Here is a 13,801-nt window from a genome sequence, read left to right on the forward strand (position 1 = left end):
TATCTTGATAACAGACAGCAGGTAGTGGCTCTGCCGCCTTTTAAGTCGGATGTGAGGAAAGTTGGGCAGGGGGTACCACAGGGCTCGGCCATCAGCCCCATACTTTTCAACCTGTATCTCCGCCCTCTGATCCAACTGATAAAATCTTTTGGCATATCGGTGTTTAACTACGCCGATGACACTCAGTTGGTTTTCTCATTGGAGGGCAAAGATGCCGTCTCTTTAGAGACTTTCCACCGCTGCCTGACTGCCACTTCGAACTGGCTGCGTTCCAACTCCCTCCAGTTCAACGGATCTAAGACGGAGGTTCTCTACTGTTCCAATTATCGTGTACCACGCGCTCTACCGGATGAGTTCTGGCCTCCTTCTTTCTCTGGGACGGTGACGGCCGCAGAGTCTGCCCGTAATCTGGGGGTCATGTTTGGCCCCAACCTTCAACTGGATCTTTTTGTAAATAAGTTCGTGGCCACTTGCATGATGCTGCTTCGGATGCTGCGGAAGGTCCTACCACTTCTTCCAGCGCAGGCTAGGCCAGAGGTAGTGCGGGGTCTGATCCTAAGCAGATTGCACTATTGCAACGCACTACTTCTGGAGGCGCCTAAAATGCTGGTGGGCAGGTTGCTATATCAAGAACAATGGTTCCAGTGGTGTAATCAAAATGATAAGAATTAATTATATTGCTCAATGGCGATAAACATTACTACTGAGGATTGAGGATGGCAAAAAGAAGTACACTCACAATTATATATATTTCTCTCGTTTTTACTTTATAGTATAAATTTCGTATTGAAGTATGTCATACAGTACAGTTCATACAAAAAACATAAACAGTACATAAAGGTGCGGTGTGTCCCAAGTGTATCAGAAAAACCAAACTAACAATACACAAAACATAAGTACTCTAAAGGCACAGTGGTTTCTAAATGAATATATATACAGGAAAAAGACCCAAGAGAGATACTATGATTCTTATGAGTGAATCTACACAATCGTAGGCACTCTGTTTAGGGGTTCTATTCCACGTGGCGTCGACGGCGTTTCGACCCTTTGGGATGGGGGTCTCGTCAGGACAGGAAAATTCAATCACAATGCTGACCAAATCAGATGGCAAGTTATAGACAATATAACAATACCGGAAAGAGGTGGTGATATTTCGCAGATCCTACAACGTAGAGAATGTCACTGGATAGATAGAATTGACTCTATCAACCATGGCTTGAACTCCGCAGATGAATGGAGAGGGTATGTGTCAAATATTAGATACTAGTATGTTCTACATTTATATGTTGCCTGTAAAGAGTGATGATGTTCAGATTGAATAATACCGAAATTACTATATATGTATATATGTACCATTTCATCCATCTAGGTCTTTAAGAAACATCATTGGGTTGATATACTTTAATGCACACAGTGAAATGTAATAACTGTAGGCTTACATTGATTATCATCCATACCCACGTCAGTTGCCACATTTATTGAAGCGTAGTAATGTGCCCCCCCCCCTTCTCTTTCGATCACTCTGAAGTCCCCGTATAACCGTGCTACGGTAATATATAATTCTGATACATCATATATGAAAAATGACACGTCTAACATGTTAGCCCACTACAGAGACTATTTGCATTTATTTACAACCATGAAATGTTGATTTACATGGCAACGTGCCCCTGAACAAACTTGCCCATGTACAAGGGTGAATTGGGGTCGCCTGAACAAATACGGTCCCAATCAATAAATAATACCATACACAAATGTGGCTTAAGGTTGCTTTAACAAACATGACCGAGCAAGGAACTCCGTTTCCTTGAAGATTGCTTTTTATGCAAATCAATCTTTCTGACAGGGTCCAGTATCACGCTCCAGACGGCCGACTCTAGCAATCAAATGGTTGGCTATCGATTCAATGACCTGACCGCGATCGAGTTTTCCAAATTCTCACGGTCAGGTCTTACATGAATTAGTATCGCGGGAGCAGGAAGAGCGAGCAAACACGGAAGAAGAGAACTGTGAGACGCGACCGGGCTCCACAACATCGAGGTACGTCTCATTACATTGCGAGTTAATCCCTTTCCATTGAGATATGTGGAAAGTATGCTTTCCACATTATACCTAACAAGTCCTTACTTTTTTTTATATTGAAACAGGAATTATCCCCGTCTGATCCAAATATTGAAACAGGCATAATCCTCGTCTGATCCAAATATTGTCTTAAAGAACCGGATACCATTGCGTTATCCTAATCTATGACACACCCATTGCAGGTAATCATCAATATCCGTTATGCTCAATGGTTACAATTATGGCATTCTCTAGACACAATGTAACTAGGTTGTCTATTACTTCATTAGGTGTAACAGATATTACCCCGAAATTCTAATACAATTGTCTTTGGCCGCACATTGCGTATTCCTTGACCACTACAAGTGGTAAGTACCAAATCTAAATACGGTGCTTTTTCACTTTAATTGATTAGATGATAATTCTTTCGTGCATTCTCACCAATTGCTCTTTTGTTCCCCTCCGCTTCTCGATAAATTCAACAGTGCCCGGCTGGGTCACTTGTAAGTGTGTGAATCTTTTTCTTCTTCTCACCACGCATGGGTGAACATAAGAATAGTAACCAGGTATTTAGGTCCCTACTTTCCAGACAAATATTATAATCATATACAATTATCATACAGTTTACTCACAGCCCCTTCGTACTTTTAAATTTTAGATGTCCTTCATTTTCCTGTCCTGACGAGACCCCCATCCCAAAGGGTCGAAACGCCGTCGACGCCACGTGGAATAGAACCCCTAAACAGAGTGCCTACGATTGTGTAGACTCACTCATAAGAATCATAGTATCTCTCTTGGGTCTTTTTCCTGTATATATATTCATTTAGAAACCACTGTGCCTTTAGAGTACTTATGTTTTGTGTATTGTTAGTTTGGTTTTTCTGATACACTTGGGATACACCGCACCTTTATGTACTGTTTATGTTTTTTGTATGAACTGTACTGTATGACATACTTCAATACGAAATTTATACTATAAAGTAAAAACGAGAGAAATATATATAATTGTGAGTGTACTTCTTTTTGCCATCCTCAATCCTCAGTGGTAATGTTTATCGCCATTGAGCAATATAATTAATTCTTATCATTTTGATTACACCACTGGAACCATTGTTCTTGATATAACTGTTTGCCCTGGTTCCTTTGTGAGTAGGGTTTCCCTTGTCTTTTGTTAAAGGTGGGCAGGTTGCAGCGGGTCCAGAACATGGCAGCCAAGCTGGCACTATCTCGGCCACGCGCTGCCTCTTCTACTCTGGCATTACAAGATCTACATTGGCTGCCGGTTCACCATCGGATCCTTTTCACAGCATCCTGTCTTGTTTTTAGAGCTTTACATAGACAGGGCCCAGTGCTGTTACAGAACCTTTTCTCCTGGTATACCACATCTCAGAGCCTGCCCTCCTCGTCGGCGTACTTGGTGTCAGTTCGTAGAGTGCAGAGAGTAAGGATGGGTGGACGGTCGTTTAGTTTTGCGGCCGCCAGACTCTGGAACTCTCTCCCGCTCTCGTTAAGAAGCCAGGGTGAATTCCTAGCCTTTAAAAAAGGGCTGAAAACCCATCTGTTTCCCAGAATAGCCTAACTTTGCATCTGTTTTTTAGAGCAGCCTACTTCCGCTTCGATAGTTGTGGCTTATCTAGTCAAAGCGCCAGGATGCCCTTTCGGTGACAGATTAGCGCTATATAAGTATGCCAAATAAATAAATAAATAAATAATGTTAAAGAAATCTAAGTCAGGAAGTGTAGACGCCATTGCTGCACGTGGAACAACTCAGACCTGAACCAGTGTTTTGGGAAAAAACTGCTGTGTCATGCCGGAATAGGTTACCTTGGAACCCGTGGTCATTGGTTCTGCTTCTGGCGTCAGCTCTTGACCAGAAACGAGTAATTCTAGGAAAACCAAGTACTCTCTCCGTGCTTCAAGCTATATACTGGTCTACCGTACGAAATACGTAACGCAAATACCTACATGCCTACTTGATGTATGCATTTAGCCACCTGTTGATGTGCAGCACATTGCTGCGCTCCCTCTGTGTAAATACTAAAGAATTAAGCACAAGCGCTTTGAAATACTGCACTCTGATGGGGGACAGGATAAACCAATGGAAGGGGGTGGGGGGTGGTACTGCTGCCCTGAGTTCCTGTTTAGGAGCCAAACTTCACTGCTCGACGCCACGTCAGGGGTAGGAAGCGCTATATTAATGCAATTTAAAGAAGGCGCGCAGGTGAAGGTGCGATTTCTCACCGGTTTCCCATCCATTCCTTTACATGCATACACTAGACACTGCTACGTGCCTTTGAAGGGGTGTGCCTGCTGGAAGAACGGTTTCCTTGCAGGCAGCCCCTCACGCCCTGTGTCGGTGTGTGCGTGTTCAGTGTGAGACACGCACTGTTGACTGGCCGGCCGTGAGCCTTCATTATCTCCGGCTGATAGGAGGACACAGAGCAGGTCTATTCATTGACTAGAGGCTTTGAAAGGAGCTGCAAGGTTGCTGGGGTGTTTGTCTGTCCCGTCAATGGGTCTACGCGCCTGCTCTCCCCCTCAGCATCGTTAAGGAGGGCCATAAGAGTTTACAACCGGACGCCAGAGTGCAGCAAACATCGGAGGTGACCCGGGCAGACCCCATCAATCATTGCGATCACCTGCCCTGCTGGGCACAACTCCTCGGACCCGTTTTATGGCCGCGCTTCCCTCTCTCCCTACGCTCCTGGTTGCCCCAGCACAGAGCAGGAAGTCGTGCTGGCTTCACACAAGCCTGTCATTTTCTTGTCACCTGGAGCAGGGAGTCCTCTGGGGCCATATATCACAAGGCTCGAGTCTGGGCTCCCTGAAGCTACTCCTAAAGGACACCCCCTTCATTGTGAACGAAGGAATATCCTATCTTTAGGAGTTAACGCCAATGGGAACAGATTGTTGGTCACACCACAGGATACAAAAAACCTAACATTAAAAACATCCTATAACCTTGCCAAAGAACTGAGCATTAAACAATAAGATCAGCCTTACAGGGCTGTGAGTTAATATTTGTAATGATTAATAAACAAAAACTAACATGCTATAGAAAATGATACACAAGAATTAATACGCCTTACCAGATAGTATTAGTCATATATATTATACAAACTTATGTCTAGTCATTTTATTCTAACCAATTACCCATTCGGGAAATTTACAAATGCACGCGCAAAGCAGTCTATGGTTACATCACTGGCATCTTTTACCAGCTGCATAACTTGTTGGTAACTAACCCACTAGAAACAAGCAGAAATTCCCCGAGGTATAGTGTTGTGAATGCAAACAATACCCCATATTTCCTCATTTCTACTTGTCTTCTACTTTTATTACAGAGGGCACCTACTTTAAGTGCTCTTCCTCAAGAATATTAATTACTCCGTGTTTCCCTTCTAGGGCGTTGCACATAGTGATAGAGCGATGACTACTCATCACACCTACCCGCTTAAGTACTTTAAGGTAGTCTTAAGAGTACTACTTTTCAATGGGTCACATATGGTTTTCATACTTCTATGGTTTATAACTTTGTTAAAACTGGGAGATTGTTCATAAAAATGGCACCTCTTGTTCATCCTGTGCTAGGATTCACAACAGGGATACTACTATTACGTCCTCATAATGGTCATAATTATGCCAGGTATATCTGTAAACTGTATATTTGTATATGCATATGATGTAAGTTACCAGTCGCAAGTGAACTACAAAATTCCAGTTCTAAAACATGTCTCTTAAATTCTGCAAACCATTTACAGCCCTGATAAAGTCTAAAGGATGAAACACATCAGCTGATTTTGTTTTAAAAAGGTATCATTTATGCATTTCAACAACCATGGCGACAAAAAAACTTTCTGACATGGAGCATGTCGGCTGATTTTAGTGCATTTCACGAAATTTGTTTCCAACTTTTAAAACTCAAATAAATTCAGAACTGCGGTAAAATGAAACTCAAGCAGACATGTTCCCAGTATTGTACTTATGAGACACTGTCTAACATACCTTTGAATATTATTTTTTCAATCACTTGTACTTGGTGGCACTAGAGCGTGAGCCTGTTTTTGCACTCATATTGTTAATCCCTGTATAAATACTATGATAATTTGGCTTCTTGGTCTGCTAACTCCTTTGATCCTGATACCCACCTTTACCTGCCTTTAAACCTTGGTGTAATTCTGGTAGTTCTCCCTTAACCAAGGGTTCTTGTCAGTCAAAACTCAACAGTGAGCAGAAAATACACGAGATGAGTGAGTAGAATGAGGATCCCACCAGCAAGCCGACTGAGACACAAGGTTAGAGAAAAGCGCCACCAGAGGTGGGCTATATGCAAGCAGAAAGGGAAAGTTCTAATAATGCTGGGTGGAAACCACATGCATTGGAGTGTTTACTGCACACTGACTAAATAGACGGACACCACCCAAACAAACACCCAAGGGTTCCTCGAATTGGGTCTAATTCTCTACTATAAAACCAGCCAGACAAGATGTTCTAAAATAACTCCTTAAAAATATTTTTGGGTGGATGTGAACTTGATTATTTAAAATGCCATATTCTGCAAGGATTGTCTCTTAGCTGTGAATAGGAGTATTTGGAATAGATATTACAACCTAAAAAGCTGTGAAATATTTTTACCAGTACGACAAGCCTTCCATTAACGGCTAACAATGGATTTAAAATATTCTTACCTTTCCAGTCAACACTGATGGAAATTCTGCATCGAACTTGTTGCTCAAGCCAAATCTATGAAAAAGGAATAAATCAAGACAACCAACTTATTCCCAAGAATCTTTCAAAGGAAGTTAAAAAAAGTTCTAACCCTGCAAGAAAATGACAAACTACAATACTCAGTCGGCAAACTGCATTTCAGATTGGAAAAATACTCTGATTCTTTTACATATGAAATGGTTATTGACAGGGTGAAAACAAAAGGCATCATACTTTGAAACTGCCCTGTCATGTCTTATTTGGACAGCTGTCAGATTTCATGAGTAAACAAACAAAATCATGAGTTTTATGGCAGCCTGAGTAAAGCACCGAGTACTTTGAAAATGTTTCCTGCAATTTTTCAACCATAAGCACTTTAATCTTTCAGTTTAAATCTATCCACCTTGTGGAGGTCCGTCACGCTGCTCAACCATGTTTCAGTAGGACAGTGAAGATGAGTGAAAGAAAGGAGTCAATTCAGAGTCAAGCCTCATTGGTGGTCAGGACTGCAAAGTCACAACCTCTATGCCAATTTGAGTAAGCAGTGTGCACTTTGGTCTGCTGCAGTTTTTCTCAAATGGGCCTTTTAATTTTGCTCTCCACCCTTTGCAAGTGTGTCACCCGGTACGCTCTATACCAGTGGGATGGTGAAGGATCACAAAAAAGGAGGTGCCAAGTTCCCAGCAGCACTCGGATTGGTGGCCCCGTCATAAAAAAAAACACAGCCTATGCTGGGGTGGTGCGAACTGCACAAGCAATGTGCGGCCATTGTGCCATCTGGCTGTCATGCTAGGAGCAGAGATTTTGCCATTCAGCAGACCCGCGAGGCTTAGAGCCCGGTTTGATACTTATTATATATATATATATATATATATATGTATATACATATATATACACACATATATATATACACACATATATATACACACATATATATACACACACATATTACATATATATATATATATATATATATATATATATATATACACACACACACATACACATACATATACACATATATATATATATATATATGTATATATATATATATATATATATTAATGTGTGCTGGTATTAGATCAAAGTCAAGTCACTTTGTCAAACTAGAAGAAAAAAAATAATTCCTTGTATGCAAACCTGGACATTTATAGCGAAGTCAAAAGTACCAGTAGGCCGGTTATAACACCTTTTAATATCCAACTAACACTGTCTCAGGCACAAGGTTAATCCAGGACTGTTAAACTCTCAACCTTTCCAGACAGTGCCCCAGGCAAAAACCATATTGTAGTGGGCATCAACCAACTTAAGTCTGAGCACATGCGGGGAGGCTCATCGGCTACGCCACAGGAGCAGAAGTGGTTAATGAACCAAAAGTCAAATTCAAACTCTGATCCTATAAAAGGTCATTTAGAACTCACATCCTAAATTGAAGATGGATACGTTTCGTTGGCCGTGGTTATCTATTATTTACATTTCACCTTAATGTCCACAGCCTGCGCATTAAGCTGGACCCTTTAAATATAGATATGCAGCTGGAGTTTTAACAAACATTACCTAATACTATCGCCATTGCTGACAAAAAAAATGAAACTCAGTTTTGAGGAAGGGGGAATCCAGGATGGGGGTACCAATAGTAACTTATACCATTGCTTATAATATATCCGGTTCTGAATTCTAGGCACTGATTTTGCCACCGTTTTACAAATGTACAAGAACTGGAAATAGGTGGGAAGCAATAGATTTAGGTTTGTAATGCCTTGCGAGTCTGTGCACATCCATACATTTAAATGTAAAAAATTGTAGTGAGAAGTGAATTTTTTTTCACATGAGAAACTATATGTGCACGTTTGCTCCCTGCAAAAACGGAAACTGTTATTAGGGCTACTGCTGTAAATTCTAGTGGATTTCCAAAAATGGTAAACTTGCAGCAATATAACGTTAAATAGCTGCAGTTGCACTTTTGTGACTTTCTTTGTAAATTGGTCCACTAATTAATTTTCATGTTGCCCAAAATCGATTTACACCGAATCGCCATTATTAATCTTTTCTAAATATTGGCAAGTATCTAACACATTTTGCAAAATGATGCCTCTGAGAAATGACATCTTAAGTTGCACGATAGTTTAGCAAAACAAATTTTTCCATGCTGCAAATTGTTTGTGTACATTTTATTTTTATTGCAAGCTATCAACAAATTTACTTTCAGGCAATTGCATGTATTTGCAAATAGTCAGGGAGCATACTGAAAGCATTAAAAGTAGCATCAAACGGTTATATTTCGCAAACATATGTACATATTTCCATAATGGAACCACAGTTAGTAATGCAAGCTAAGATCACAGCTCACCACAATTCCTAAGGGCACTTACCCAAACAGTAAAGTATTTGTGATAACTAATCACATGTATACGTTCGTACAACAAATGTATGAATACAAAGGATACCTTGGTGGCAGAAAATCCTCTTTCACAGATCAATACTGTGATACTACAGACTGGCAGCCAAAGGGTTTGTGCTGCAGAGGGGCAGGTCTACTTGTCCAGAAGATAAAATTAACACCGAAACGTGTTGCCCTTAACCCAAACCTTTTCTTCTGGGCATCAGGTGACTTGAGTTCTACATCCCTGTTATTAGTAATATATAAATATATGTCCACTGGTTCTAAGACCAAGAGGGGTGTCTGTCAATTAATCAGTGAAGTGTAACTCTGAAATCTTTGGGCTAAAAGCCACTGGCGGTTAAACGTATCCATAAATGTCCCTATTGAATGTTGAAATGGAAGCAGAAAAATATTACTGGGGGATTCCAGCATATCCCTTGACTAATCGTCCACAAAACAAGCTTGGGTATTATTTTGTATTGTGCATGCATGTTTTACATTTTAGGATTGAAATCACAATTTCTAGTAAATGCTGCTGTACATCATACCTTATTTTTGAGCAAAGGTAACCCAAACAGGGTAGTACATTTGTCTCTATGAACGTTTTTTCCCACTCAGCATTTACACTTTGAAAGTTGCTAAAAACTTGCCTATATTTGCTGGAGTCCTCTTTTTAGGTCTCGACCTACAGCATTGCTTTAGCAATGCATGTTTGTGTCGAGATTATTGTGAGGCTTTCAAAAGTCCACCCAAACTGCTGCGGATTGGGTAAAGTTCATGTGAGCCAGGTGCGTGCACAAAACACCACAAGCCTCGGCATCAGACTTCAAAGGGATCCGCCCCCCCCCCATCAAACTTCAAATGAATGCGCCCCCCACCGCTGCATCAGCAATGCCGAGAGCTTCATCACACTCTCCTAACGAGTCTTCCTTCTCCCGCATTTGACCCTACTTGCACACTCTCGGATCCATCTTCATTCTTTTCTGCTTTTCCCTGTTTCCGCCACACACTACACTCCTTTGTGTCTCCTTTCTGGCTTCTTTCCTACTTAACTTTACATCCTTTCTCCTTTAATCCCATTTCCACCTTCTCACAACCCCTTCGAGCACTGTTATCTTAACATTTGTGTTTCTCTCTGTCTTATAATGTCTGCCCTGCCACCATTTACTTCAGACTCTCACACACCCTCATCCTCGCACCTCCTCACCCTCACACCCCCTCACTCACCCTCACCGTCACACACCCTTACTCACCCTCACCGTCACACACCCTCACCTCCCTCTCACACTCACACACCATCACCGTCACACCCCCTCACCCTCACCCTCACCCTCACACCCCTTCACCCTCACATCCCCTCACCCTCCCGCACACCCTCACCCACCCACACCCTCACATTCACTCACCCTCACACACCCCCACCCTCACCCCCCACAGACCCTCACCGCCCCTCACCCTCCTCTCCCCCCCTCACCCTCACACCCTCTCACTCACCCTCACACCCTCACCCCCCTCACCACCTTCACACCCTCACCCTCACAACCCTCTCACCCTCACATCCCCCCACCCTCACATCCTCTCACCCTCCTTCACCCTCACACCCCTCACTCACACACCCCCTTACTCACACCCCCTCACTCACACACCCTCTCACCCTCACACACCCTCTCACCCTCACACACCCTCACACATCCTCTCACCCTCACACACCCTCACTCACTCACCCTCACATACCCTCACCCACCCTCACCACCCACACACCCCTCACTCCCACACCCTCACCCGCACACCCTCACACACCCTCCCCCTCACACACACTCCCCCTCACACACCCTCACCCTCGTCATCCCCACCCCTGTCACCCTCATCCTCACACCCCCTCACCCTCACAACCCCACACCCTCACAACCCCACACCCTCACACCCCCTCACCCTCACCCTCACCCTCACCCACCCTCACAACCCTCTCACCCTCACACATCCTCACCCACCCTCACATTCCCTCATCCTCCTTCACACCCTCACCCTCACATCCCCTCACCCTCACACCCCTTCACCCTCACACCCCCTCACACCCCTCACACCCTCTCACCCCCTCTCACCCTCACACCCTCACCATCCCACACCCCCCTTACCCTCACACACCCTCACCCTGTCACTCTCACCCCCCCACACCCCCAAACCCTCACACCCCCAAACCCTCACACCCCCTCACCCACCCCTCACACACCCCCTCTAACCCCCTCACCCTCACACCCCCCACACATCCTCACACACCCTCTCACCCTCACACACCCTCACCCTAACACCCCCCCGCTTACCCTCACACACCCTCACCCTGTCACTCTCACCCCTCCACACCACCAATCCCTCACACCCCCAAACCCTCACACCCCCTCTCACACACACCCTCACACCCCCCTCGCCCTACCTCTCACCCTCACACACCCCCACACACCCTCTCACCCTCACACACCCTCACCCTAACACACCCTCTCACCCTCACACACCCTCACCCCCATCCCTATCACTCTCACCTCCGTCACCCTCACCATCACAACCCCACACCCTTCCCCTCACACACCCTCACCCCCTCCCCCTCACTCCACCTCTCCATCACCCTCACATACCCCCTCACCCTCACACACCCTCCTTCACACCCTCACCCTCCTTCACACCCTCACACCCCCTCACACACCCCCTCACCCTCACACCCCCTCACCCTCACACCCCCTCACCCTCACACCCTCACACCCCCTCTCACCCTCACACACCCTCTCACCCCTTCGCCCTCCCCTTCCCACACCCCTCACCCTCTTACCCTCACACACCCTCACCCCCCACACCCCCAAACCCTCACACCCTCACACCCCCTCACAACCCCACCCCTCACCCTCACACCCCCTCACACAGCCCCTCTCACCCCCCTCACACACACCCACACCCTCACACACCCTCTCACCCTAACGCACCCCGTCACCCTCACCCCATCACTCTCCCCTCACCCCCTTCACCCTCACTCCACCTCTCCATCACCCTCACATACCCCCTCACCCTCACACACCCTCACCCCACACCCCCTCACCCTCACACCCCCTCACCCTCACACACCCTCACCAGAATATCATAACAAAACAAAGCATACCATACCATAACAAAACACAGCATAGCATAGCATAACAAAAAAAGCATAGGATAGCAAAACATAACATAGCATAACAAAACAAAGCATAGGATAGCAAAACAAAACATAGCATAACAAAACCAAACATAGCATAGCAAAACACAACAAAGCATAGCATAACAAAACATAGCATAGCATAACAAAACATAGCATAGCATAACAAAACATAGCATAACAAAACATAGCATAACAAAACATAGCATAACCAAACATAGCATAACAAAACATAGCATAACAAAACATAGCAAAACAAAACATAGCATAGTATTTTATTTATGTGTTTTTTATTAATTCACTAGTGCAGTGTCATTGTCAAAGACTATAAATTTAATCCTGTTTTAAAATTCTGTGTGTATTCTGCTTTTATGAGTAATCACTCGAATAAAGCACTATTTGAATTGAATTGCATAGTATAACAAAACATAGCATAACAAAACACTACAAAACATAGCATAACATAACAAAACATAGCATACCATAACAAACCAAAGCATAACAAAACACAATAAAACATAGCATAACAAAACACAACAAAACATAGCATACATAACAAAACATAGCAAAGCATAGCAAAAATTGGCATAGCATAACTAAACACAACAAAACATAGCATAACAAAACACAACATAGCATAACAAAACAAAGCTTAGCATAACAAAACATAGCATAACAAAGTAAAGCATTGCATAACAACACATAGCATAACAAAATATAGCGTAGCAATCAATTCAATTCAAAAATATCTTTATTTCGGTAAAACTTTACCATAAAAGACGTTTGTCATACACATTAAAAACTGGTTCATATAAAATGATTTATACAACAAAATATAAAATTTGTAAAAGGATTTCTTAGCAAAGTCCCAGTGTACTGAAAATCAAGTCAGAGCCTTAAGACATTTCCTTCTAATGGACCAGAGAGCGCCCAAGTACTTGGCCATAGCAAACACAGTGTGGTCCGAGAGATCAGTTTTTAAAACACTGAAGGCGACCAAACACTTCGCGAGTCCCAGGTTCCTGCATAGGGGAGCGATCCAATACCTTCGGATCTCTCGATAGGCAGGACAGACGAAAAGGATGTGGAGTTCAGTTTCATCCATAGTTCTACATGCTGGACAAGTACTGCTTGCATCATCACTCCATTTGGATGTAAGAACTCTAATGGGGAGAGACCCATGTCTCCACTGCAGGTATAGTTTCCTCAATATGGAAGGGTAAATTTTATCCAGAGTTGGTTCCATATTATAGTTGGCCTTGTAGGACAAAAAGGAAACTGTCAAAGTCCCGAGATTTTGATGATTAAGTAGCAAGGACAGTTTGCTGTCACTGTAAGACTTGACTAATTCCTTTTTGGAGAGGAGATGGCACATGTTCAAGGGATCAGACCACATTGGTGAAAGGCCCAAGGCCTCCAATTCAAATTTGATGGAATTAAGCCATTTAATTTTTCCAGCACCTGGGATAGCA

At 43.5% G+C, this 13,801-nt stretch overlaps 1 protein-coding gene across 1 annotated transcript in view; it reads right to left on the bottom strand.

The window, feature by feature from the left end:
• The window catches only part of LOC144752171 (cysteine-rich hydrophobic domain-containing protein 1-like), a 282,315-nt gene that overhangs the window by 214,937 nt on the left and 53,577 nt on the right, over positions 1-13,801 (bottom strand). Inside the window, exon 2 of the mRNA XM_078640100.1 lies at positions 6,750-6,804. Coding sequence (XP_078496226.1) covers positions 6,750-6,804 — 55 coding nt within the window. The remainder of the gene's footprint in view (positions 1-6,749; positions 6,805-13,801) is intronic.

The sequence above is a fragment of the Lissotriton helveticus genome, chromosome 4_2 (genome assembly GCF_964261635.1).
Source record: "Lissotriton helveticus chromosome 4_2, aLisHel1.1, whole genome shotgun sequence".
Classification (NCBI taxonomy): Eukaryota; Metazoa; Chordata; class Amphibia; order Caudata; family Salamandridae; genus Lissotriton; species Lissotriton helveticus.